This window comes from Paroedura picta, chromosome 12 (genome assembly GCF_049243985.1).
Source record: "Paroedura picta isolate Pp20150507F chromosome 12, Ppicta_v3.0, whole genome shotgun sequence".
Taxonomy (NCBI): domain Eukaryota; kingdom Metazoa; phylum Chordata; class Lepidosauria; order Squamata; family Gekkonidae; genus Paroedura; species Paroedura picta.
The window spans coordinates 595,452-618,127 of NC_135380.1; the positions used below are offsets into that span (position 1 = coordinate 595,452).

The window sequence follows — 22,676 nt, forward strand, 5'->3', positions numbered from 1 at the left end:
GTTTCTTTTACCCTTCAGTGCTTTTGCTTTTCAGCACTAAGACTTTGGTAAGCCTCCCACCAGACACCTCCCGTACAAAATGCACACCGATCCAAACACCGAGCTCAAGTGGACCTTTGCCAATTACCAGTTTCCAAAAGGAAGTTCCTTCTCCCTCCCCCCACCCCCCACCCCCTTCCAAGTCTAGTCCCCACTGGGCACAGTGAATATAGCCTGGGCTGAGGACCAATGAAAATGCCATGTTGCTTAAAACTGAACAGAAACCAGCCCCCCCTCCCCAAATTTTCCAGATGTTTTAATAAAGGGAATAGTGACTTTATTTCCAGATTCCCACCCACCCACCCACCCACCCACCCAATGCCTGGTTAAAATACAGCAAGGCCGTATCTTAATATACCCCCACCCTCCCCAAATGCCTGCACAGGAGAGGACTGCTGTGGTGGTGGGGGGGCTTGGTCAGCTTCCCAACCCTCAACAGGTCACTGAGAAATGCTATAGCATGCCCCAGCATTGTCAGAGGGGGGTGCTCATTGTGCCCCATTAATGGTGTTCCTTGTACACTCGACAACAGTACCCTTGGCCCCAGCAGCAGAGGTCAGCTTTCTGCTAGCCACAACCCTGCCCCATGCAGCAGTCACAGCCCCGGGCCTGGATTGACAGCTCCTGTGCAGGCAAACCCACCCCTAAAAGAAAACCAGAATGAGATGTCCAATTCTAACACTTCCCTCTGCCTTTGTGTCCACCTTCCAAGATCTCACCCAGCTCCTGACACAAAGGCCAGAGGGGAAATGGAAAGATGCTCCCATCTCATTCTGAAGAAATTAAAATGCCAAATAAGACCAGCCCCCCTCCCTCCTCCCCCCCCTGGCAAGTGCAGCCCACCAAGACATGGTGCTCAAGGCCAGGTCCACCCCGCACCAAGAGGGCTTTATGATGGACAGACCCCTCTGGAGGTGAAGCCAGCCACGAGGCCCCTCCTGCACGTGTCATCCCTCAGGAGCCCCAGAGCACACACAAAGGCTGCAGGTCCATGAATATTGTGGCCAAGATGCCCTCAGGAAGGCCATCCATAGGATTGGTTTTCAGATGGGGAAAAAAAAAGACCAGGGTCTACCTAGTCATAATTTGGAGCATCTTTCCATTGACAAGTCCTTCTATGTCCTAGAAAGAGATGGCTACTAATGAGCTCCAGGTGGCTTCCTGACCCCAAAGGGCACCTGGAAGCAAAGCTCAAGGACCTGGGCAGTACCACCCCCTTCTAGGAAGTCCTGTTTAAAGTAATACTACTTTTGATTTTAAAATGCTGCGCTCCAAGAGTGGCAGAGGGCACAGCACCCCATATTCCCCCCTCCCCCCGGCAACTCATGGCACAGGGCACCAATGTCGGGGTGCAGGCTCACAAGAGCCAACCCTTGCGCATTAAAACGACCCTCCGTCCCTGCTGCTGGGACAAGAAACTGGCTGCAGAACAGAAGCAAAGTTTTCCTTTGGGCCAGAAGCTCCCATCTAACCCTTGCCTCCCACTATACAGAGCGCTCGCCTGTCCAGTGCAGCCCCAGGAAGGTCCACCGCAGCCGAGTTGAATTTAAGTGCAGCTTTTGCTACACTACTATGGAGTTACTTAGACTAAACATTTTCACTTTGAATGGAGTTGTCAGGAGGCACATGGTTCTAGCACAGAGCTCCAACAAACAGGTGATGCAAAGTGGTGGTTTCCTAATGTCAATCCAGAACAAACTGAGGAACGCTCAAGGCAAAGAAGACCACCACTGTAGGTACAATGCTAGCCTACATGGTACCCAGAAACAGAGGCACTGTGCTGAAGCAGGGGTCTCCTGGCAGCCTCTTGCTGGCTGGGGGGGGGGGGGGATTCTAAAGAAGTTTACGGGTCAGTTTTTCTCAGTCCTTTTGCCTGGAGATCAGGCCAAACATCAAGCATGTTGGGAGGGGCACAATTGAAAGCAGCAACACCAGGCAGCTCTCTAAAGCACTTGCTGGGTATAGGCAAGACAAACCAGGCAGGAGACAGAGGAAGGAGCTGGGGGACTTTGCTCTGGCCTGCTCAAGTCTCTCAGGCAGAAAGGTGTGAGACAGAGTAGCAATCAAAGGGCAGGATGTGCCGCACTCCAGAGGACCCTCTAAAATGGGCAGCTGAGGCCAGTGGCTCTGGTTCTTTTAGCACCATTTCTGTATCCTGCATGTTATGCTATGCCATGACTACGGCAAACAAGTTATTTCCTGAAATGCATGCCACCAGTGGAGGGCTGGGTTTATTATTTCTTTTTTTTTGGGGGGGGGGGGGAGAGACAGAAAGGAACCGAAAAGGATGGCTCACACTTCTACCCCATGCCTGGATCTCTTCCAAGACTTGCAAGTGCTAGAGAAAACGCTACCTCCCAAGAGGCCAAAAGGGCAGCACTCGGCATTATGTGTTGTGTTGCTGAAAACTGAGCCCCTCTCACCTGTCGCTGCTGTCAAGATCTACCTGTGATCCCTTCAACCCCAGCAAACTTCAAAGGAAAAAAAAAGAAAAGTTATATATGAACCCATAACAGAAAAGAACACATATTTACAGAGTCTATACAAGTATACACATCTGATTTTCTGTGGAACACACTTCAGAGAGGAAAGACTGTCATGGCTCTGAACCAAGTCTCCCAAGCAAGTGCTGGAACCACTGCGGCAACTCCTGGGAACCAGCTTGCTATCGTGTTCGGCCAGAGTACAAGCGCTTGTCACAGGTTCCTGCTGCATGTGGGGAGCAAGGGGTCTTTCCTCCTGGAGTGCTGACGTTGCACTGAATCAACCCAGATGTTCCAGGTTTTTCTTTTTGTTTAAATACACATATTTACAAGGTGGGTGAACTGCAAATGCATCTCAACTCCTCCATTTGATTTTTTTTTAAAAAAGGTTAAACAAAAAGTATTACTGACAAGTGTTACATCCCAGCCCAGCTTGTTTGGAGGGGGAAGGAGAGAGTTGAGGGAAGGGGATGGAGGTGGGAGACTTTGATCTGAACCAAAATGACTCCTTGGGCTGTGTCTGAAAGGTGATATTCTGGAGGGTCTCATAGCATAAGGCACTTTGCACAAATAAGGAACGAGCTCTTTAGCGTAAAGACAGATGAGGAGCCAGGGAGAAGTTGAAATGCACTCAGTCGGGTGGCTGGAGGGGAACCGGAAACAGCAGTCATGCTTGCGCTTGGGAGTCTTCTCTTTTCAGAGTTCTTCTTCTCCACAAAGAAAGAAATTAAAACCAGCAGTTAGTGCAACTAATTTCAGTCAGCACACAGTGCAAACAAGTGGAAAAACAAAAATGATATTTCCTTCCTATCTTCTGCTTTCTTCCTCACAGCCAGAGTTTCTTTTTAAAAGGGAAAAAGAAAAAAAGCTCTTTGATCTTCATAGATCCAAAATGAAAAGATGAAAAACCCATAAAGAGAAGGGCATCCCCAAAGAAACGTGTCATATGTCCAGATCAACGGGCTTTAGCTTCTGTGCTTGAGCAAAGCCTACAAGAGGAAAGAAGACCGTCATGAGCTGTAAATCCACCACACTGCTCACATTTGTGCAGCTGGCCAAGTGGGCCAAAGCTAAGGCAGGAACTGCCCTGCCTCAAGTGTGCCATTTCACAACCCTCGCCATAGGAGGGAAGTACAGGCGACAACCACAGGCTCAGGCCACAGCAGAGCCCACAGAAGAGGAAGAGGCCCCCTAGTCAGCCAACTGCTCAACCCTCCTGTCCACTCCATGGCTTGGTCCAGCTGGGCTTCTGCATCAAGGCACAGTCCTTGGAGGGTGCATATGAATCGCAGCAGTCATACTCTGATACAGGCAGCAACTGTGCATTGCAGAGCGATGAGCAGCCAACACTTACTCTCCCCTCTAAGAGTGCCCTGCTGCCCACAACAGCATGGACAGGACCATGAAGCACCAGTTAATTCACACTCATCTGACCTCTATGCACGACTTCCCCCTCCCTGGAGCTCCTAGTGGCCATCACCTGCCCAGCTTCCCACACCTAAAGACCAAGTAATAAACTCTTATCTGACCTATTAGGCATAAGAATCAGCAGCTAATGGGTGCAAAGTGCAAAGTGGTGGCAGTAGCAGCACTTAACAGGAGCTGGCCAGTAGCACAAACAGGTGAGGCAGCTGGTGCACAAGAGAGCAAGTCTAAGCTCTTGCAGGAACTCCCAGGATTTCCCTCCTTTAACTTGGCCCGAATCAGCCTCCTCCTAAGTCCGGACTCCAGACAAAATACATACGCAACAGTTAAGGTTTCTCCTCTTCTCCAGGTTCACTGTGGTATTCAGCCACATACAGACTCTTGTCAATGTTGCTGGGGATGGGTTTGATTTCTGTCCCCAGCTGCTCTTCAATACTTTTCAGGTTGAATCGATCATCATAGGTGATCAAGTTGATGGCCAGGCCAAGGTGGCCAAATCGACCTTCAAGGAAAGAAATCAGAGGCCATGAGAATGCTTCAGAGAGGCCCGCAGCTGTATTTGCTCCTGGCAAGCAATGGATGGGTGGCTCTAGGAAAGCACTAAAAACAAAAGCAAGCACACTTGCCCTGCAACAGAAGCAGGTTCAAGTTTCACATCCTCAATTACAGTGGCATTTTCTGTTTCATGTTACTCTTCCCTCAGAGAGAAGGATGCAACACAAGATGAGGAAATTCCGCATTTGGATTTATGTCATAGGAAGGAATATGGACTGCACACTGTGTGTTCAATCCAAAGGGGGCTGGCAGATCTACATCCGTGTGGTAACTGCCACAATTTAAAGAACAATAAAAAAGCAAGTAGGTGTTGCAAAGACAAGGTCATTTTGCACCGTTAGTGACAGAGCAAAAGGGCGGCTGGTTCCAGGGATTATGGGGAGGAGGCCTGGAAAGGCCTTGGCCTTTGTTCTTCTGGGGGGGGGGTGCATCCCCCCAGCATAGTTCAGTGGTCTCTGATATGGAGAACTCCTCCACATGCAGCCAGCTGGGGGACTGGGGTCAGTCACAGTTCTCAGAGCTCTCTCAGCCTCACCACAGAGTGTCTGTTGTGGGGAGGGGAAGCAGCTCTGAGACTCCTTTGGGTAGTGAAAAGCAAGGTATAAAAATCAACTCTTTTTAATCAAAGTGGATGGTATGGCCACCACAGTGGTATACGGGCAGACAGACACTAGGGGCAAGCTTTGTCATTCTATAGAGGCTCAAAATCCTGCAGACTTCCCGAAGTCAATTCCAAGTCATACTTCCATTTGTGTGGCTGCTCAGGGCCCCAGGCGGGAGAACAGAAGATCAAGAGGCTTTTAAGGAAGGAATGACAGAAGTGTGATTCAACTCCTCTGGGGCATCACAAAGCAAGGGCAGCCTCTTTCTATGAACAGGGCTGGATCCAGAAGCACTCCTCAATAGGGATCCTGCTCAAGGGGACAGGCAATTTCATTTTCTGAAGCTGCTGCCCATCTCCCAACAGAACCCTCTCCATCTGTCCTGTCTGTCTTGACCCCACCCAGCATGACCCATTTCCAGTTCACATAGTTGCATGCTGATGACTGTGGCCTCCACATCATCAGCACATAAGCTCTGCAAGGGTGGGTAGCTCATTCAGCAGCTGAATCTCTTTATGCCCCCCTGCATCAGAGGCCTGCATTTAAAGCTTACTGCTGCCTTACAGGTCTCCCGCCTCCAAGATGCTGAGCTCCCTGGATCAAACAGCCTCTCTCATCTGTAGGCTCACCACCCAACTGGTTCTCCCTTGCAACAGAACTTCCTTACCTGACCTGCCAATACGGTGGAGATATGTCTCTGCCAGCTTTGGAAAATCAAAGTTTATCACAACATTCACAGCTTGGATATCAATACCTCGGGTAAACAGGTCTGAAAATGAAGAACTTGTTTAGGCAATTGGACAAAAACAGCAGGTGGGGTTCTCAACTCAAGTGCAGCAGACAGACTGCAGCTACATAACGTTCCTATTGAATCATGGCTCCTTTGGCAGCAGCCTTTTCCTTAGCCGTTCAGTGTTAAAAGTGGTCATGTTTTTAAGAACAGGCTCCGGAGAGTCCTTCAGAGCCACACTGCTGACCATGGCACATGCAGATCCCCCCCAAGAAATCCAGGACTCCAAACAAGCCCATGCTTGCCAACAAATAGGCACAGGGCTTGTACACAAAAGCTGTTCAATTTACAACCAAGCCTCTTTGTTTCCACATTACTTCATACTTACTTGCCCTTTTCAGAACAGCCATTAAAACACAATAATAAGCTGACACCATTAAAACGAGCCAGGGGATAACAGCATAAAGTAGCCTAAAATGATGTAGATAAAATGACCAGAATGAAATCCTAGTCTTCCCTGAAGGTTTCTCCTCTTCACTGAGAAGACATATAAGCTGGCCAGGTCATGCCCCTGATCACACAGGTAGGGCTTTCTTTGAGCACCGCATTTTATAAACTTCTACCGTCATTGCTGCCATTCCGTTTTCCACATGCCTTGCATCTCTCTCCATCCCCCCTGCCTTGGCAGTGGATGATTTCTCACAACTGACTAGAAAAAAACCTTCTGGTAAGTCCAATGTTTTGTCCTCTTTCAGTGGGGGTAAAGTCATCCAAACTGGTCAGCAGTACCCAAGCTGTGCTTCTGAGCGGGAGCCTAGGTCCTTATCATGCCTCGATAACCTGATGTCTGCTTCGGCAGATTCCAATTGATCAATGTGTTAGTGTAAAGATCACGTTGTCACTCTACATACTTCACCCACTGGCACTCTGGTGGCAAAGGCAGTCAAAGCAGCTGCGGCTCTTGTAGAGTGAGCTGTGATTGGCGGTGTCTTCCCCCCAATACTCGTACACCTTGGCGATGCATTGCTTAACTCCAAAGACAAAGATTGAGTTTCTTTCCCCCAATTCTGGGTGCCACGTGAAACAAAGGGCATCTGAGCCTCTGAATGACAGTGTTCTGTCTAGATAGCTGCAAAGTGTCCTGTGCACATCAGGACTGTGCTACTCCTCCTCTTTTGGGTGCTGTGGTCTGGGACAGAAGGATGCTAACAGTATCAGCTGTTCCTGGTGGAATACTGAATAGACTGCAGGAATGAAGCTGGGATCCGTCTTTAGTGTGCCTGATTCCCTCTGGAATGTGCAAAGCTCCTTTCTAGAGGACAGTGCTGCCATTCAGACATTAGCCTTGCTGACATGATGGCCACTAGGAAAGCCACCTTCCAGGGAAGAACCTTGAGCTCCACCGACTGGGAGGCCTGAAAAGTGGTTTTGCAAGGGCCACCAAGACCAGCAGCAGGTTCCATGTGGTGAACCTATGTCTCACAATGATCATTAGTTATTATTTATTTAACATTTGATTTATATACTGCCCTCATAGCAAGCTGGCTCAGGATGATATAAAACATCCCAAAAACACAAGACAATTAAAAACCATTCAATTTAAATTAAAAGTAAATGAGAATTAAGACTACTCAAGTTAAAACAATGCCAACATGCAAAACTTCAGATCTCCTGGATCTAGTCAACAGTCTTGGGGTGGTATTTGATAAAGGTGGCTTTGATGGGGTTTCACTGACCCAAACCAAAAGCCTGGCAGAAAAACCGTCCTGCAGGCCCTGCAGAAGTGTGCTAGCTCTGTCAGAGCCCGGATCTGCTTTGGGAAAATGCCCAAACTCTCGTGAAGACATACTTCCTTGGGGCCAGAGACCACCAACTGGTTGGTATTTGAAGAGCAGAATGCACTTTAGGGGGCATAGACAAAGGTGGTCTCTCAAATACACAGGGCCCGGACCGCAAATGGCCTTATGGATAAGCACCAGTACCTTAAACTTCCTCTGGAATTCAACCGGGAGTCAGAGCAGCTGCTAGAGCACAGGTCGGATGTGGGTCCTCCAAGATGTTCCAGTGAGGACTCTGGCAGCTGCATTCTGGACTAGTTGCACATTCCAGAGCAATGGCATGCCTGTCTAGAATGAGTTACAGAAGTTCAGTCTATAGATGACTGTTACTTGGCTAACTGTGGCTAGTTGTTTTGGGACCAGGTAGGGTGCTAGTAATCTGGCTTGGTGAAGATGGAAGAACACCAGCTGCGTTACTTTCATGACTTGTGCCACCATAGTTAGGGAGGTGTCAAAAGGTGACACCCAGGTTTCTGGCTGACCGTGCAAGTGACTGCTGCACCCTGTCCAGACTGGGCCAGCACGCTTCCTCAGTCTGGTCCCTTCCTACCAAACCACAGTATCTCCATCTTTGAGGGGTTGAATTTTGGGCAACTCTGCTTGAGCCACTCTGTCTCTGCTTCTGGGAATCTGGCAACGTTGTCTGGGGGCAGATTAGGGCAGCCATCCACTGGGAGGTGAAGCTGGATGTTATCTGCATATTGGATAAGCTGCAGTCACCAGCAAAATGTCGCATCTGTGTGTGACTTGAACAAAAATCTCCCAAGTACAGGCTCCATAGCACTGGGTCCAGGTCTGCAGATTCAGCCTGACCTGCCTTCAGGCTGGTGAGGTTTCTTTTTGCCCATCATACAAGGAATCAGACCTCCAGATAGTGCCCAGGCTATTGTGCCTACCTGCCTGCTGATGTGGACTTTCATGGTCAAGTTACCTGTTCTGACTAGGAAGTGCTTTCCTTGGACTGTCCATAGGAAGGCCTTGAGTGCCAAGCATGTGTTGCACATAGTCCCAACCTGTTGATGCTGCAGGTCTGGTCTTGTGGGCACTATTTGCCCTGTGTGTCTTTCCCATGCAATGTGCACCCCAACCTTTCTGGTTCACATCTGTTACTCCCTTTGGAGGTTTGACAAAGTCTGTCCCTTCTGCCCATGTTGGTATATTGTCCACCATTTCAAGTTTCTTCAGATCATTTGGGATGGTAATTTCTTTGTCCTTTTAATGAGGCAGCAAGAGCCACTGAAGCGTCCTCAAATGGAACCATGTCCATGGTACAATGTCTATGGAGATCAGCATACTGCCACAAGGTGCATAAGGTCCACTGACTTGCTGGCTATAATCTCTGCTATCAGGGATCTGATCTTCTCCTGTTTATGCTCTGGCAGAAAAATCTGGTTTACACATGTTCCTGGCTCCTAGGTGGATGAAGTCCGTAGACAGGGTCAGGTGCTTCTTAATCTCGTTGATGAGGAAGCTGTGATCCTTGAAAAACTGAACTGCTGTTCACTTGCTGGAGTTTTGTCCTTTGCCCTTATTAGGATGTTGTTGAAATATGGATATAAGTGGACATCACTCTGGGGCAAATCGGCTAGCAAAGCCACCATGACCTTGGTGAATACACATGGGGCTGAAGAAAGGCAAGGCTTTGCACTGGAAGTGCTGTACCCGATGGCAGAAGTGAAGGTACTGTCTGCAGTCCTTGTGGGTGGGGATATGGAGGTAGGCCTCCCTGAAGTGCAGGGATGTTAACACGTCTGATGTGTGTAAAAACCGTAGAATAGATCTCATTCTCCAGATTTCTTGGGAACACCAAAAAGTACTGAGAATAGCCCCATTAAATGCTGATGTTGGCTAGCTGTTCTATGGCACCTACTTGTAGTAGATGCTGAAAGGCTTGAGCAAGCAGATGTCTTCTGCCTGGTGACTTTGGGATGGGCATGAGCCTGGGTTGATGCAGCAGTCGAGCTGTAAGTTCTATCTTGTATCCTTCCAAGATGGACAACACCCACACTTGCTTCCACGCTTCTGCGAAGAAGCAGAGCTTGCCCCCATGAAGGAGTCAGGCGGTGTGTCTCTTTGTGGGCTGGCCTTTATCCTGTCTGAAGGGAGCCACTTGTCCTGGTGGGTACTAGGTCTGTATTTAGTGGCATGGAAACCCTCGAAATCCGCTGAGCCTCTTCCTCGTGCTAATGCATGGGAGGCATGAAAGGAATGCTGAGACTTGTTTCTGCTGTCTCTAACCTTGCTGGTCACCAATGTGGTTGGCATCGCTTTCTTCTTTCCTTTCATCTCCACCAAGACCTTATCCAAATTTGATTCTCCAAACAGCATTATAAGTCTACCTTTCAATGTTTTAGCCAGATATTCCTCCATATTCTTTCATTAATGAGGCCTGCTGCCAGGGCATTAGCACAAAATTGCATTTCGTCACAGGAAGTATCTGTGGCAAATTCCATACCCCTCTTTATTTCAGGATGGGCTCGCTGGATGGAGTATTTTGCAGGTGGTCATTAGCCCTGAAATTTGACAGAGCTGCTGACACCCAAATAATAATGGAGACTACCACATATGTCTTTCTGAGGATAGTCACATTCCTCCTGTCTACTAAGTCTTTCAGAGCATTCTCTCCATCCTTTGGCAGTACTGCCACCAAGTGGAGGGCACTGACTGCCACATCTATCAATAGTACCCTGAGGTCCTCCATGGCATCCTCCCTAATGGTGTGCAGCTGTCTGGCCACTGAACTCTGTGTGTTTCCCTTGCAAGGTATTGCTCATTCAGTCTTCACAGCACTGAAGTGGTCTGGGAAAGGGAGCACTGTCTGGACAAGGCATGGCTATTTGAACTGCCTGGGCATTCAGGTCCATTGATGCAGCTGACCTTGGTTTTTCCTGCACTTCCATCTTGTATCTCATGGTTGAGTGCATAAACTCCCCAAAGAGGATCTTGTCATCTGCCAGTCTATGCCAGGGGCCCTGGCAATACAGTGGTGAAGTTGCTCCAAGACCAAGGACGATCTCAGGAGTCACCCACTGGCAGCCACTACTCAAATCTTGAGCAGCAAGTGGGGTGTGTGGAAGGGCCCTTCTGCCGTCTCCCACACATGCATGCAGTAGGCCTCCCACTCCCAGGATCTCCTTGTGTACATTCCACTCCCTCTCAATTTATGCTGGGGAGGTGTGTGTGTGGAAGACCCAACTGCTTTCCAGGGATGGGGGCTCACCACCCAGGTTTGCTAGCCCTGTATATCTCGTGTGGTGGCTGTCCAGCAACCTGGCTGCATTGTGGCTCAGCTCCGTGCCCCAGGTCCTGATCATCAAGTGAGCAGCATTCTGGAACTCTGGATTGCTTATGTTCCCTTGCAGCTGCCCACACCCAAGGTCCCCCAGTTGTTCCACCACCACTTCCTCTGTCACTGCCAAATCTATTTTGTCAAGGAAATCGAGGATAAACTGCTCCTTTGAGCCTCCATTTTCCCTGCCACAGCTGGAGGCTGTGATGGGGGAGCATTAGTTGATGGGGAGTTCATAGGATTACAGAATCATAGAGTTGCTAGGCACCTCCAGGGTTATCTAATCAAACCTCCTGCACAATGCAGGAACTCACAACCAAGTTGTCTTATTGGCTACTGAAATCTTTTCCCTCCTTCTTTTACCATGGAATTCCTTGTGAGTATGTAAAGAATCTCCAAATAGAGGATAGCTAAAACATTAATCGAAGTAACTTGGACAAACTTTAGGCCTGATCCTGGGACTACTCTAGAGTAAAGTAGGAATCTGGCCTCCAATCTGAGCAGTAGGCCTATCGAAACAGTGGCCAGTTTCACAGGAAACCATGCAGATTTGCATATCCCTACCTGACCAGTATGGATGACTTCACCCTCAATGAAGGAAAACCAAAGCTTAAAATATTTAAAAGAAAATGTTCTTAGTTAACAGCCTGTGTAAAAAGGAACATTTTGGCCTGACATTCCAAAAGAAAGTTAAGTGCCAGATGATAGCATTCTAAAGGGTAGGTGACACCACCCTCTTCTCTTTGGCCCCTAAAGACTAAGTCTTAAGAAAGGAAATATAATCCAGAAAAGGACAACAGAAACTTACCAGTGCAAACAAGATTGCGGCATAAGCCATTCCGGAAATCGTGGAACACGCGGTTGCGGTGCTCCTGGCAAAGAACAACAATCAATTACTTATCACAACACTCCTCTAGTGTAGAAAAATGGAGCCTTTCCTCTGTAGCCTCCTGTGGGCTCCAAGCCACACAGGCCTATTCAATAGGTACTCAACATGGCCTGGACCAGTCTGTCTTCTTTAAGGGCCTTAGCTAAGTTCCGTTCCTATTATATTGTATAAAATCACTTAAATATTTAGATCAGTGATCCCCAACCCCCGGTCCGGAGACCGGGACCAGGCCATGGCTCTGTCTAAGAAGTTAGGAGTTTCAGCCCACCAACGTCGACCCAACTTTGCAGAAATCCAGGTCACAAAGCTCCCCTTCTCCATTCCTGCTCTGACTAGGACTTCCTCATCTCACGTCCAGGAGTGCCTTATTCCCTTGGCAGCCCACACAACTCTGTGGCAACAAGGTTCCTGCCCGCTGCCTTCAGCAACCACGGCAAAAAGAAACAGAGGCCAGCTTGCTCCCCCGTCCTTCTCATCCGTTTGCCCAGAGGAGTTGTAGCAGCTGCCAGCTAAGCCCACCCCTCCGGCGCCATCCAATGACAGGTCCTCTAGTACAGGGGTAGTCAACCTGTGGTCCTCCAGATGTCCATGGACTACAATTCCCATGAGCCCCTGCCAGCAAATACTGGCAGGGGCTCATGGCAATTGTAGTCCATGGACATCTGGAGGACCACAGGTTGACTACCCCTACTCTAGTAGACTATCCTCCCCCGAGCCTCAGTAAAATTGTCAAGCGTTGACCGGTCCCCAGCGATAAAAAGGTTGGGGACCATTGATATAGATTACTGTTGTTGTTGTATTTGTTTATGTTATATATTAATTTGTTCCATGTATCCCCCCATGTTGTATGTAAACTGCCCTGAGCCGTATGGAAGGGCGGTACAGAAATCAAATAAATAAATAAGAAATGGAGCACTACTCAATGCAGATTGTCACAATAACAACAAACAACAATTTATTTTTATAACCTGCCCTTCCCAGTTGGCTCAACTTAACTTCCTGGGTTTTTTCCCTCTTTCTCCAGGACTTAGAAACAGCTGCCTGCCAATCAGCAGCACAAAGCAAAGGTCCTGTTAGACAACTACAGAATCAACCACAAGGAGCAGCCACAGCAGCAGTACCACTACTCTGATCCCCTTGAAGGCCACCACCACAATCCTGATGGAACAAGAAAGTCCAGGCAATGTAATTTTACTAGGAACCTTGCACTGACCTGCCTCATCTTTGCATGAATGTAGAAGCATGAATACCCCAGCTGGGAGATTTTTTTGGCTAGCAGTTCAACCCGTTGGGAGGAGTTGCAGAAAATGATTGACTGGTTAATCTGGAGCTATGTAAAAAAAAAACAAAAAACATTCAACTGCAATTGGTTCACTGACTTGAAATTTCAAACTAATATCTTCAGATATATATGGATTATGCAAGACAATACTGTTCAAGTATCTTATCTACAGCTTCTGGCTAAAGGTTTAGGTTAGTTATCAACCATCTGATGTGAACTGCAAAACACGCTCCTCCTCAGTACCAACACAGGAAGTTATGATTAATTAACTCTCTCATATATTCAGTTGGTAGCAGTGCTGGTCTAAAGCAGCAGAATGAAGTTTTGAGTCCAATGGCACCTTTAAGACCAACACGGTTTAATTTTAGGTATAAGCTTTTGTGTGCCTTTACACTCAACTATAAGCTTTTACTCTCAGTTACAGCAGTGCTCCTCTATCTTTCAGGATGGGAATGCAGGCAAAAAGAGCCTCACCAACCCTTCTTGCTCTATCAATGGAAGACATATGAAATATCATCATGTTTTTTCCCCAATTTTGAAGCTGCCAATAAGGGTAAGTAGAGAGTTGTACATCTGGGTCACGAAAATAAGAAGCATGCATACTGAATGGGAGATACATTTCTGGGTGGCAGAGTGTGTGAACGTTATCTTGGGGTACTTGTGGTCTGTAAACTAAATATGAGTAGACAGTTGGATGTGGCAGTAAAGGCGGCAAATGCAGTCTTCAACTGTATCAACAGAGGCATCACATCAAAATCGCAAGATGTCATAGTCCCACTATATATTCTATTGGTCAGACTGCACCTGGAATACTGTGTGCAGTTCTGGAGGCCTCACTTCAAAAAGGACATGGACAAAAGTGAGAGGGTGCAGAGGAGAGCGACCTGAGAACCAAACCCTGTGAGGAAAGACTAAGGTAGTGGTCCGAAACCTTCTTCAGGCTGTGGACCGCGGGCGGCCCTGCAGAGAGGGAGCCGCAGCCCAGTGCCTGGGCCTTCGTGGCCTGGTGGTTGGGGACCACCAGGCTAAAGTACTTGAAAATGTTCAGCCTGGAGGAGGTTGAGAGGGGACATGATGGCTCTCTTTAAGTATCTGAAAGTTTGTTACTTAGAGGAGGACAGGGAGCAGTTCCTGTTGGCAGCAGAGGATAGGGCCTGCAGTAATGGCTTTACACTATGTGTAGAATGGTACTGGCTAAGTAACAGAAAAAATGATTTACAGTCAGAGTAGTTCAGCAGTGGAATGAGCTGCCTAAGGAGGTGGTGAGCTTCCCCTCACAGGCAGTCTTCAAACATCAGCTGGACAGATACTTTGGGCAGATCCTGCATTGGGACTAGATGGCCTGTATGCACCCTTCTGATTCTATGACTCTATGTACATTAACTAAATGGCAGAACTTTTGTCCAGAGTTTGAGAGCTGTTCAGAGAGACAGCTCGTATTAAATGGGGACAGAAAACAATAAAGTATTAATTACATTGAAAGGGTGTGAAGTATTGTGCTATTTTGTATTATTAATACATCCTCAAACAGTGTCACTGACAGGTATCTTTTGGGAGGTTCTTGCTCTTTCGTTTACACCCTGGCTCTCTAGACAGAACTGACTCATTTAGTTGGCACTCTGGTTCCCTGCAAAGGGAGAATCAAGTGGAAAGCAGACAGCACTACTTACCCTGGAGAACAATGTATTGAGGCAGTGCACTTTCTGGCGCTCAGTAACATAGGCATAGTACTGGGTAACTCCCTTCAGTGTGAGCTCCTCCATTAAGTTAATCTCATAGGGTTTCTGCAAGTGGGAATTCTGAAAGAAATGTTCTAATGTTTAGGAAACAATGCAGCTGCATTTGACTACACATCCCACTGGCTGATTTAAAAATATGGGCTTTCCCAGAGAAGCTGCAGTACATGCCAGTAGCCCAGGAATCATAGAGATCAGCACTGCACTTACCATGAATTTTTGTACACTTAGAGGGAAAGTGGCTGAGTATAGCAAGATCTGCCTATTCTTAGGTAGCGTGAGAATAATGTCCTCCATGATTTGAACAAAATCCTGGGACAACAACTTGTCTGCCTGTAGTGAGAAATTAGAAGGTTCAATATCAACATGCTCTTTGGACTTCTAGAAACTTGCTTCGGTGAGGATCCTAACAGGCCTCCTGGGACTACAACCACCAGGCCACAATTCCAGCTTCAGTTTTAAGATGTTGCTGTTAAACCTACTCCAGTCAAGAAAAGGGAAACTAAGCTGGTCACTTCCTCAAGCTAAGCAGCACCCCCCCCCCCCCGCCAGGCAACAGAGGAAGGAACCTTTTGTGCAACACATAAAAACACAGGCCTAATTTCAAACTGCACTTTGGGCATTTGCCTGCAGATGCAGCTGATGCCAACATTACCTCATCTAGAACAATCATCTGGACATGGTCCACTTTTGCTACTCCTTTCTTTATAAGGTCCAGAATCCTCCCTGGTGTAGCTATCACCACATGTACTGCAAAAGGAAAAACACAGAGAAATGCCATAAACTTGAATTTAGGGGGATCTGGCACTAGATAAAGCCACCAAGAGGGACTGTATTATCATTAGTCTTTGAGTGCCTAATTCGCCACCAACCCAGATGTCCTACCTGTATCATCAAGCCTCATTATGTCATCACGCAGGTTGGTTCCTCCTGTGGTTGCCATCACTTTGGCCCCTCCCATGTGTTTGCTGACCTGGATGCAGATCTGACTGACCTGCAGGGCCAGTTCTCTTGTGGGAACAATCACCATTGCTGAAAAGAGAGGAGAACAGTCAAGGTGCAGCCCTTGTGCTCAGCATGTGCCAACAACAGGTATCCTTTTGACAACAACAACAGGTGTCTTACCTCTGTCCTTTATGGGTATGAGCAGCTTCACAATTCAAGCATTCTATTCCTCAATGCATAAAATCCTCCTAAAGCTGAACAATTATCCTCCTTAAAGGAGCAGATGCTGTGAAGAGATGCTGGTGTTGCTAAACCAGCAAGGCAAAAGCACCACGACCAACTTTTACAGAAGTTGTTGTGCTCCGATAGCAACAAAGTGGGAATTCATATAGTAGGTAGGCATTCAGGATATCTTCATTTTCACTAGAGAGCCACTTGAGTACCACTGACCTTGTATGTTGTCCTTCTTTAAGTCAAGTCGTTCAAGTAAGGGAATGAGGTAGGCTCCACTCTTGCCAGTTCCGTTCTTTGCTCTTGCCAATATGTCCCTCCCAGACAGAGCAATAGGAATGCTCTCCTCCTGAGAAGAAGCCACGAGTGTCAGCACTGTGCCTGTTGCAGCACCCACTTACCTTACTATGCCTATCAGTGGGGGTGGTGGGAGGACAGAAGGCTAATCCGAATGCAACCGTCTGCCTATTAGGCAAACTTCTGGCACCCAAAACTACTCCCTTCAATCTGTTTTTGGAAACAACTGTCACCCAAGCCAAGAGATGGGTAAATCACCAGCAGAATAATCAGAGGTTGCAGGGGGCTCCCACCCACTTCACTAAGATACCTGAGAGGCTAACTAAGCAGAGTCTGCTGTCAGTCCCTTTAAAGATAGCAAAAGAAGAGGAAAACTAGGCATTTAACAGAGATCCTATTTTGACATTTTCATGAAACACTAAGACTGACAGCATATGCAGAAAAAATGGTTGATAATGGTTTTCCTCCTGCTGCCAGCTCTGAAAAATCTGCAGACTGCACACGATATAGATGTGCTAGACTATGGATCAATTCTAGGATTGGGTGCTCCAGCGCACTTTAGCCGCTTTGGCAAGCACCGACGCCCAAGGTGCCCAATGGCGCGGAGGTGTGGCAGCAGCGTGCCAGTTGGTGTCCGCACACAGGCACATGCCGCTCCTCCCCTCCACACCGTGGCGCTGGCCACCTCAGGCGTCGTTGCCAAAGTGGCTGAAGTGCGCTCAATCCTAATAAACTCTACCCAACTGCCTCATACAGAATGGCCAACAACACTTATAGGAAAGAGCTTCGTTACATGAACAGCAGCTGGGTGACAGCAGAGTCCCAGTGGAAGCAACAGGGCATACTCCATCACTTGGCTGAATAATGGAACTCAAACATCATACTTCATGCTGCTTGCCTCTTTAAAGTCAGCAAAGTACTAAGCAAGTATATTGCATAAGCTACCACAAACCAACCTGAATAGGAGATGGCTTTTCCCAGCCCATTTCGAAAATTCCCATCAGCAGCTCTCGTTTCAGACAGTAATCTTCAAACTCATTTCCTTTAGTGGAAGTCACATCCTGAACCAGCAGAGCAGGACAGTTAGCCAGTGCTTTCCCCAAAAGTGGTAGTCTACATGCAAAGGACTGTATTTATATGTTAGGAAGACAACCCTAATGTAAAACAACCTCCCTTAAAAGGTCATGCACAAGAAGTTTTTTCTCACTCACTGTACAGCCACATCCACAGACAGAAACATAAAGCTGACACATAAGCAAAGTGGGCGGCCCCAGGACCACCCATCTGCTTGCAGCGGGATGCAAGAAATAAAGCAGACCTTTTGGGGCACATAGCTGTACCCTTTCTTCTTCACTGGAACTACCTAGCCAATAGAAGGAAGGGAGGGAGGGAGGGAGACGGCTGGGTCAGGGTGGGAGTTTGGGTTGGGTGGTTTAATTGTAAAATGTTTTAAATTTTGATTATGAATGTTTTAGCTATTTTGTAAACTGCCCCAAGCCCACTTGTGGAGAGGGACGGTCTATAAAGCATACGAGCAAGGAAACCTTCGCCTTGGATCTATAAGACTTTAATAGGCTGATACACTGGTGAAAACAGCAAACCTTTTGCCAAGCACTCAACTTTACTTGTGCAACACATTTCTATGCTGCCTTTCTACCCAATTTAGAGTCCCCCAGGTCACAAACATTAAAATGTCAGATGTCAAAAGCATTTAAACTACAAACACACAAATGTAAATTTTACAATAAATGAAATATAATACAAACATAAAATATACAGATAGGGAGGGGACTAATAAGAGCTATGGAAGGAACACCAAACAGCCTTCATCAGTTTGCAAAAGACAGCTCCCTGGAGAAAGGAGTCCCAAAGGTTTTGGTGCCACAAGTGAGAAGGACCTTTCTCAGTTTGCCACCTGTGCAGCCTCAGATGGCAGGGGAAACAAAGGCAGGACCTCTGAAGGTGACCAGAATGGCCAGGTAGGTTCCTATGGGTGGTCCTTAAAGCACTCTTTTGCTCAAGGAAGTCTAAAGCACAGCCAGTGGAATGTCAGCACTACAAACCATTTTACCCTTCACTGCTTCTTACCGAAGTCTTGATCCGCAGATCTTTTGGAGGGAGTTTCAAAGTCTTCTTCCAGTCATCACCAGGTCTAAAGACAGACAATATCATGTCAGCTACTGGGCTGCATTGCCTCTGGAAGCTCTGCCCTGGAGTCCTGCATATGGCACAGATGTACCATTTTGCCAAGAATATCACGACGCCAGAAAGAGGCCAGAGGAAAACACAATAGAAGCTCTGCCGGTCTTCTTGAAAGGCAAAACTATGCCCTAGATTTAAACAGTTGTCTCAGACATTCCCCCCTTCCCAAACTATAGTTATGCAAAAGGGCCCAGAAATCTACCACATAAGATCTCAGCAGGATCACCAAAGTAGTTTCCAGAGTTCTTTGGGTAAGCCATTGCTAGGTGTTAAGCTAAAAGACAGCCTGTTTTAAGACAACTCGCCAAAAGAGAAATCACCCAAAGGTGCAGATGCAAAACACTTATACCTGTAAGAGCTCTCTCATGAATATAGGTCACGGACTTACAGAATTGCCTTTCCATCCATGATCTGATATGTTAATCAGCTCATTCAAGCACTTAAAATTGTTCTCATACAAACCTTTCTTTCTTTCTTCAATTTGTTTCCCACTGCCATTGGGGAACCATCTCACAGTGGGTTACAATCATCATACAGCATAAAACCAAATACACCGATATAAGATGGGGGAGACTTGTCTTGGCAGTAGCATGTGCGAAAAGGATCTAGGAGGCTTAGTAGACCGTACATTGAACATGAGTCAGGAGTGTGACCCAGTGAGGATTTTGGGCTGGATCAAACGGAGTATCGTGTTCAGATCATGAAAGGTGATGGTACCACTTTATTCTGCTCTGGTTTGGCCTCATTTTGAGTCCTGTGTTCAGTTTTGGGCAACCCAGTTGAAGAGGGATGTTGACAAACTGGAACGTGTCCACAGGAGGGCAACAAAGATGGTGAGGGGTTTGGAGACCAAGACATATGATGAAAGGTTGGGGGAGCTTGGTCTGTTTAGCCTATAGAGGAGACGACTGAGAGGGGATCTGATAACCATCTTCAAGTATTTAAAAGGGTGCTATATAGAGGATGGAGCAGAATTGTTCTCTCTTGCCCCAGAGGGACAGACCAGAACGAATGGGATGAAATTAATTCAACAGAAATTCCATCCAAACATCCAGAAGAAGTTCCCAACAGTTAGAGTGGTTTCTCAGGGGAACAGGCTACTTTGGGAGGTGGTGGGTTCTTCATCTTTGGAAATTTTTAAACAGAGGCTGGATAGCCATCTGACAGAGTGGCTGATTCTGTGAAGGCAAAGGGGTGGCAGGTTACAGTAGATGAGTGATTGGGATGTGAGTATCCTGCATAGTGTCAGGGGTTGGACTAGATGACCCATGAGGTCCCTTCCAACTCTATTATTCTATGATTCTATGAAATGATGGTTCGTTCTGGTGATGGTGTGGCCTAACATAGACTTGCCTGGAGCCTGTGCCATAGCCTCAGCCATAACCCTGGAAGAAGAGTTCTGTTTTAAAGTTTGGTGTAGTGCGGACTTCTAATCTGGCATGCCAGGTTCGATTCTGCTCTCCCCCACATGCAACCAGCTGGGTGACCTTGGGCTCGCTACGGCACTGATAAAACTGTTCTGACCGGGCAGTGATATCAGCGCTCTCAGCCTCACCCACTCCACAGGGTGTCTCGTGGGGAGAGGAATGGGAAGGCGACTGTAAGCCGCTTTGAGCCTCCTTCAGTTAGGGAAAAGCGGCATATAAGAACCAACTCTTCTTCTTCTTCCAGTCCCTGCAGAAAACCCCCAAAGGGCCCTCAGCTATTCTGGGAGCTCATTCCACCAGGTTGGGACCAGGACCAAAAAGGCCCTGATCAAGGCCAGGCAGGCTTTCTGGGGGCCAGAAATCAACAAGTTTGAGCCTGCAGTGTGTAAAGCCCTGTGGGGGCTATATGAAAGGCAGTCCCTCAGATATGTGGGTCCCAGACTGCAAAGGGCCTTGACGGTCAAAACCCAAACCTTGAACCTGATCCGGACTACAACTGGTAATCAAGGCAGCTGCCTCAGCACAGGCTGGCTATGACAATTTTAAAAGGCAGCTAGCCCAACTCATGCAGGAGGAGTCTATCAATGGCTTCTGAATTGATCTTCCATCTACTTAGTCAGCAAACACCTAAATTCCAGTGTTTGGGAAGAGCAGCAGGGGAGGGCCTCTTGTCTTTATGCCCAGTTTGTGCCCTAGTGATACCCCTGCTGTTGGAACAGAATGCTGAGTTAGAGAGATCACTGGTCTGATCCAGAAGGCTCTCACCACCGAAAAGCAATGAGAATGTAGGTAAACTAAGGTTCCAATTCATGTCTGCTCTAGTCCTAAGCCAAGAGCACAAGGAAACGTATTCTCATCAAGGAATCAGAACCCTGGCGAGCATTACTTAAGCGATCCCGTGTCTAACAAGACTTCATACAAGTACTTACTTGAGAGTGGAGGGCATACCCTGGGCTTGCTGCTGAGTGCCGTTGTTGATTGTGTTGGGATGTTTCAGCTGGTTTATCTGCTGCTGAGCCTGTGTTCCCCCGCCTCCTGGACCTCCACTGGGTTTTACTGGGCCCCTTAACTGTCCATTTTGACTGGAGAGACCCATTATAACAGGGTTCTCTGTTCTGGCTGTACTCATGTTCTGCTTTATAAAGATGTCTTTCTTGACTTCAAAACTTTGAAAAGTGAGTAAAGAAACTGTAATAACAGTTTATTAGGCTCTCCAAGATGAAGAGATAAATAATGTCCTGCTCAGTATATGAGTCTTATTGCAATGCAGGCAAGCACCTGTAAAGTCACTCAGAAGTAAAGCAGTCACTTGCACTGATGCACTGCGGAACAAATCCTTCAAAACGGTCTTCTGCCAAACTGGAGTTCTATCCAAAGTCACCCAGTTCAGTCTGAAAAAACAGGCAATCCAGTTAACATTTGCAGGAGTTTCCTGGAGTAGACACCTGTTCAGGAGAGGTAAAGGCAGTCCAAGATGGTAGTAAGTAACAGAGGTCAGGACATTTACTTGACTAACCAGAGACAGCCCCTCCACACACTGGGAATAGTACCAAAGGTACTCCCACCAATCCTTACATTGGTCAAGAACCAACCAGAGACTGTGATGAGTCCTTCTTTAATCTAAGGTCTCTTCATCAAGCGATAATATTTTGGTTGCTGCTCCCAAGTCAGCAAAACAACACCACTATTCGACTTTGGCCTTCCTGCTGTTTTCTTAACATTCCTCAACTGCTAGACGGAAGGGCTGCACCCCATAAACTGTCTATCCTGCACTGCAGGGCACCCCAAGAATGCGATCGTGCAAGACTTTGGCGGGGACGGCTCCCCTCCCCTCCCGAGGGGCCTGTTCTTCCCCGGGGGGCGCTCTTAAAGAGCGCACCGAACGGCCTCCGCTCTCGCGGGCCGATGCAGCACAACGCCCCCCCCCCCGCGCCCTCTTACTTCCGCGGCCTCCCAACGGCTCCTTCCCGCCCTCGGGGCCAGGCGGGACCCGACAAGGCGCTAGTCCCTGCGGCGGCCCCCGGACCGGAAGCGCCCGCGCCCCTCCCCCCGCCCCCCTCCCCCCTCCCCCCGCGCGGGCTGGGCCGAGGCCGAGGCCGAGGCAAGGCCGCAGCGTTCTCCGAGGGCCACAGGCCAGTCCAGGCCCGGCCCGGCAAGCGCCGCCCGCCCGGGGCCGCGAGGGCCTTCCGCAGGGCCCGTGTGAGGCGCGGCCCCGATCCCAGCTGCGCGCGACCCCTCAGCGCCCAAAGGAGGGAAGAGCCGCGCCTCACCACAGCCGCCTCTCGCCGGCCCGGGCGCGCTCCCTCGCCTCCTCGGCGCCACCGCCTCCTCCTCCTCCTTCTCCACCTCCTCGGCCTCCACCTCCTCCTCGGTCGGTCTCCTCCGGACTATGGCGGCGGCGGCGGCGACGCGACGACAAGATGGCGGCTCCCTCCGTCCCTCCCCTCTTTCCTGCCTTCCTTCCTTTCTGGCGTCCTTCCTCCTCCGCGGCGCTGGCCCCGCCCCTTTACCCGGCGCGCTTCCGGATCACGCTGAGCACGCCGCGCGTGCGCACGGGGAACGGCGGGGCGCCTGCGCGTGGAGACTGTGCTGCGCGTGCGCCGTGGGGCGCCGCCGCCTCGGCGGTCCCTTCTCCCCCGGCCGCCGCGTGTCTGCCCGGCCTCGTTGGAGGCATCTGCTCGCCGGTCTCCGCTCTCCGCGGATTCA

General features: G+C 48.5%; 1 protein-coding gene across 2 annotated transcripts; it reads right to left on the reverse strand.

Moving 5' to 3' along the window:
• Window positions 1-2,269: 2,269 nt before the first annotated feature.
• DDX6 (DEAD-box helicase 6) lies at window positions 2,270-22,434 on the reverse strand. 2 transcript variants are annotated; one of them, XM_077306702.1, is made up of 14 exons: window positions 22,241-22,434; window positions 20,900-21,361; window positions 18,430-18,493; window positions 17,298-17,402; window positions 16,264-16,393; window positions 15,754-15,900; window positions 15,524-15,618; window positions 15,079-15,201; window positions 14,803-14,931; window positions 13,064-13,180; window positions 11,770-11,833; window positions 5,772-5,873; window positions 4,267-4,449; window positions 2,270-3,511 (listed from the first exon to the last, which is right to left on the reverse strand). In XM_077306702.1, the coding sequence occupies exons 2-13, from the start codon at window positions 21,097-21,099 to the stop codon at window positions 4,274-4,276; spliced, it is 1,452 nt and encodes a 483-aa protein (XP_077162817.1). In that variant the 5' UTR covers window positions 21,100-21,361; window positions 22,241-22,434; the 3' UTR covers window positions 2,270-3,511; window positions 4,267-4,273. The 2 variants fall into 2 exon arrangements, with proteins under 2 accessions (XP_077162817.1, XP_077162816.1); XM_077306701.1 differs by having other exon boundaries at window positions 20,900-21,415.
• Window positions 22,435-22,676: the final 242 nt, after the last annotated feature.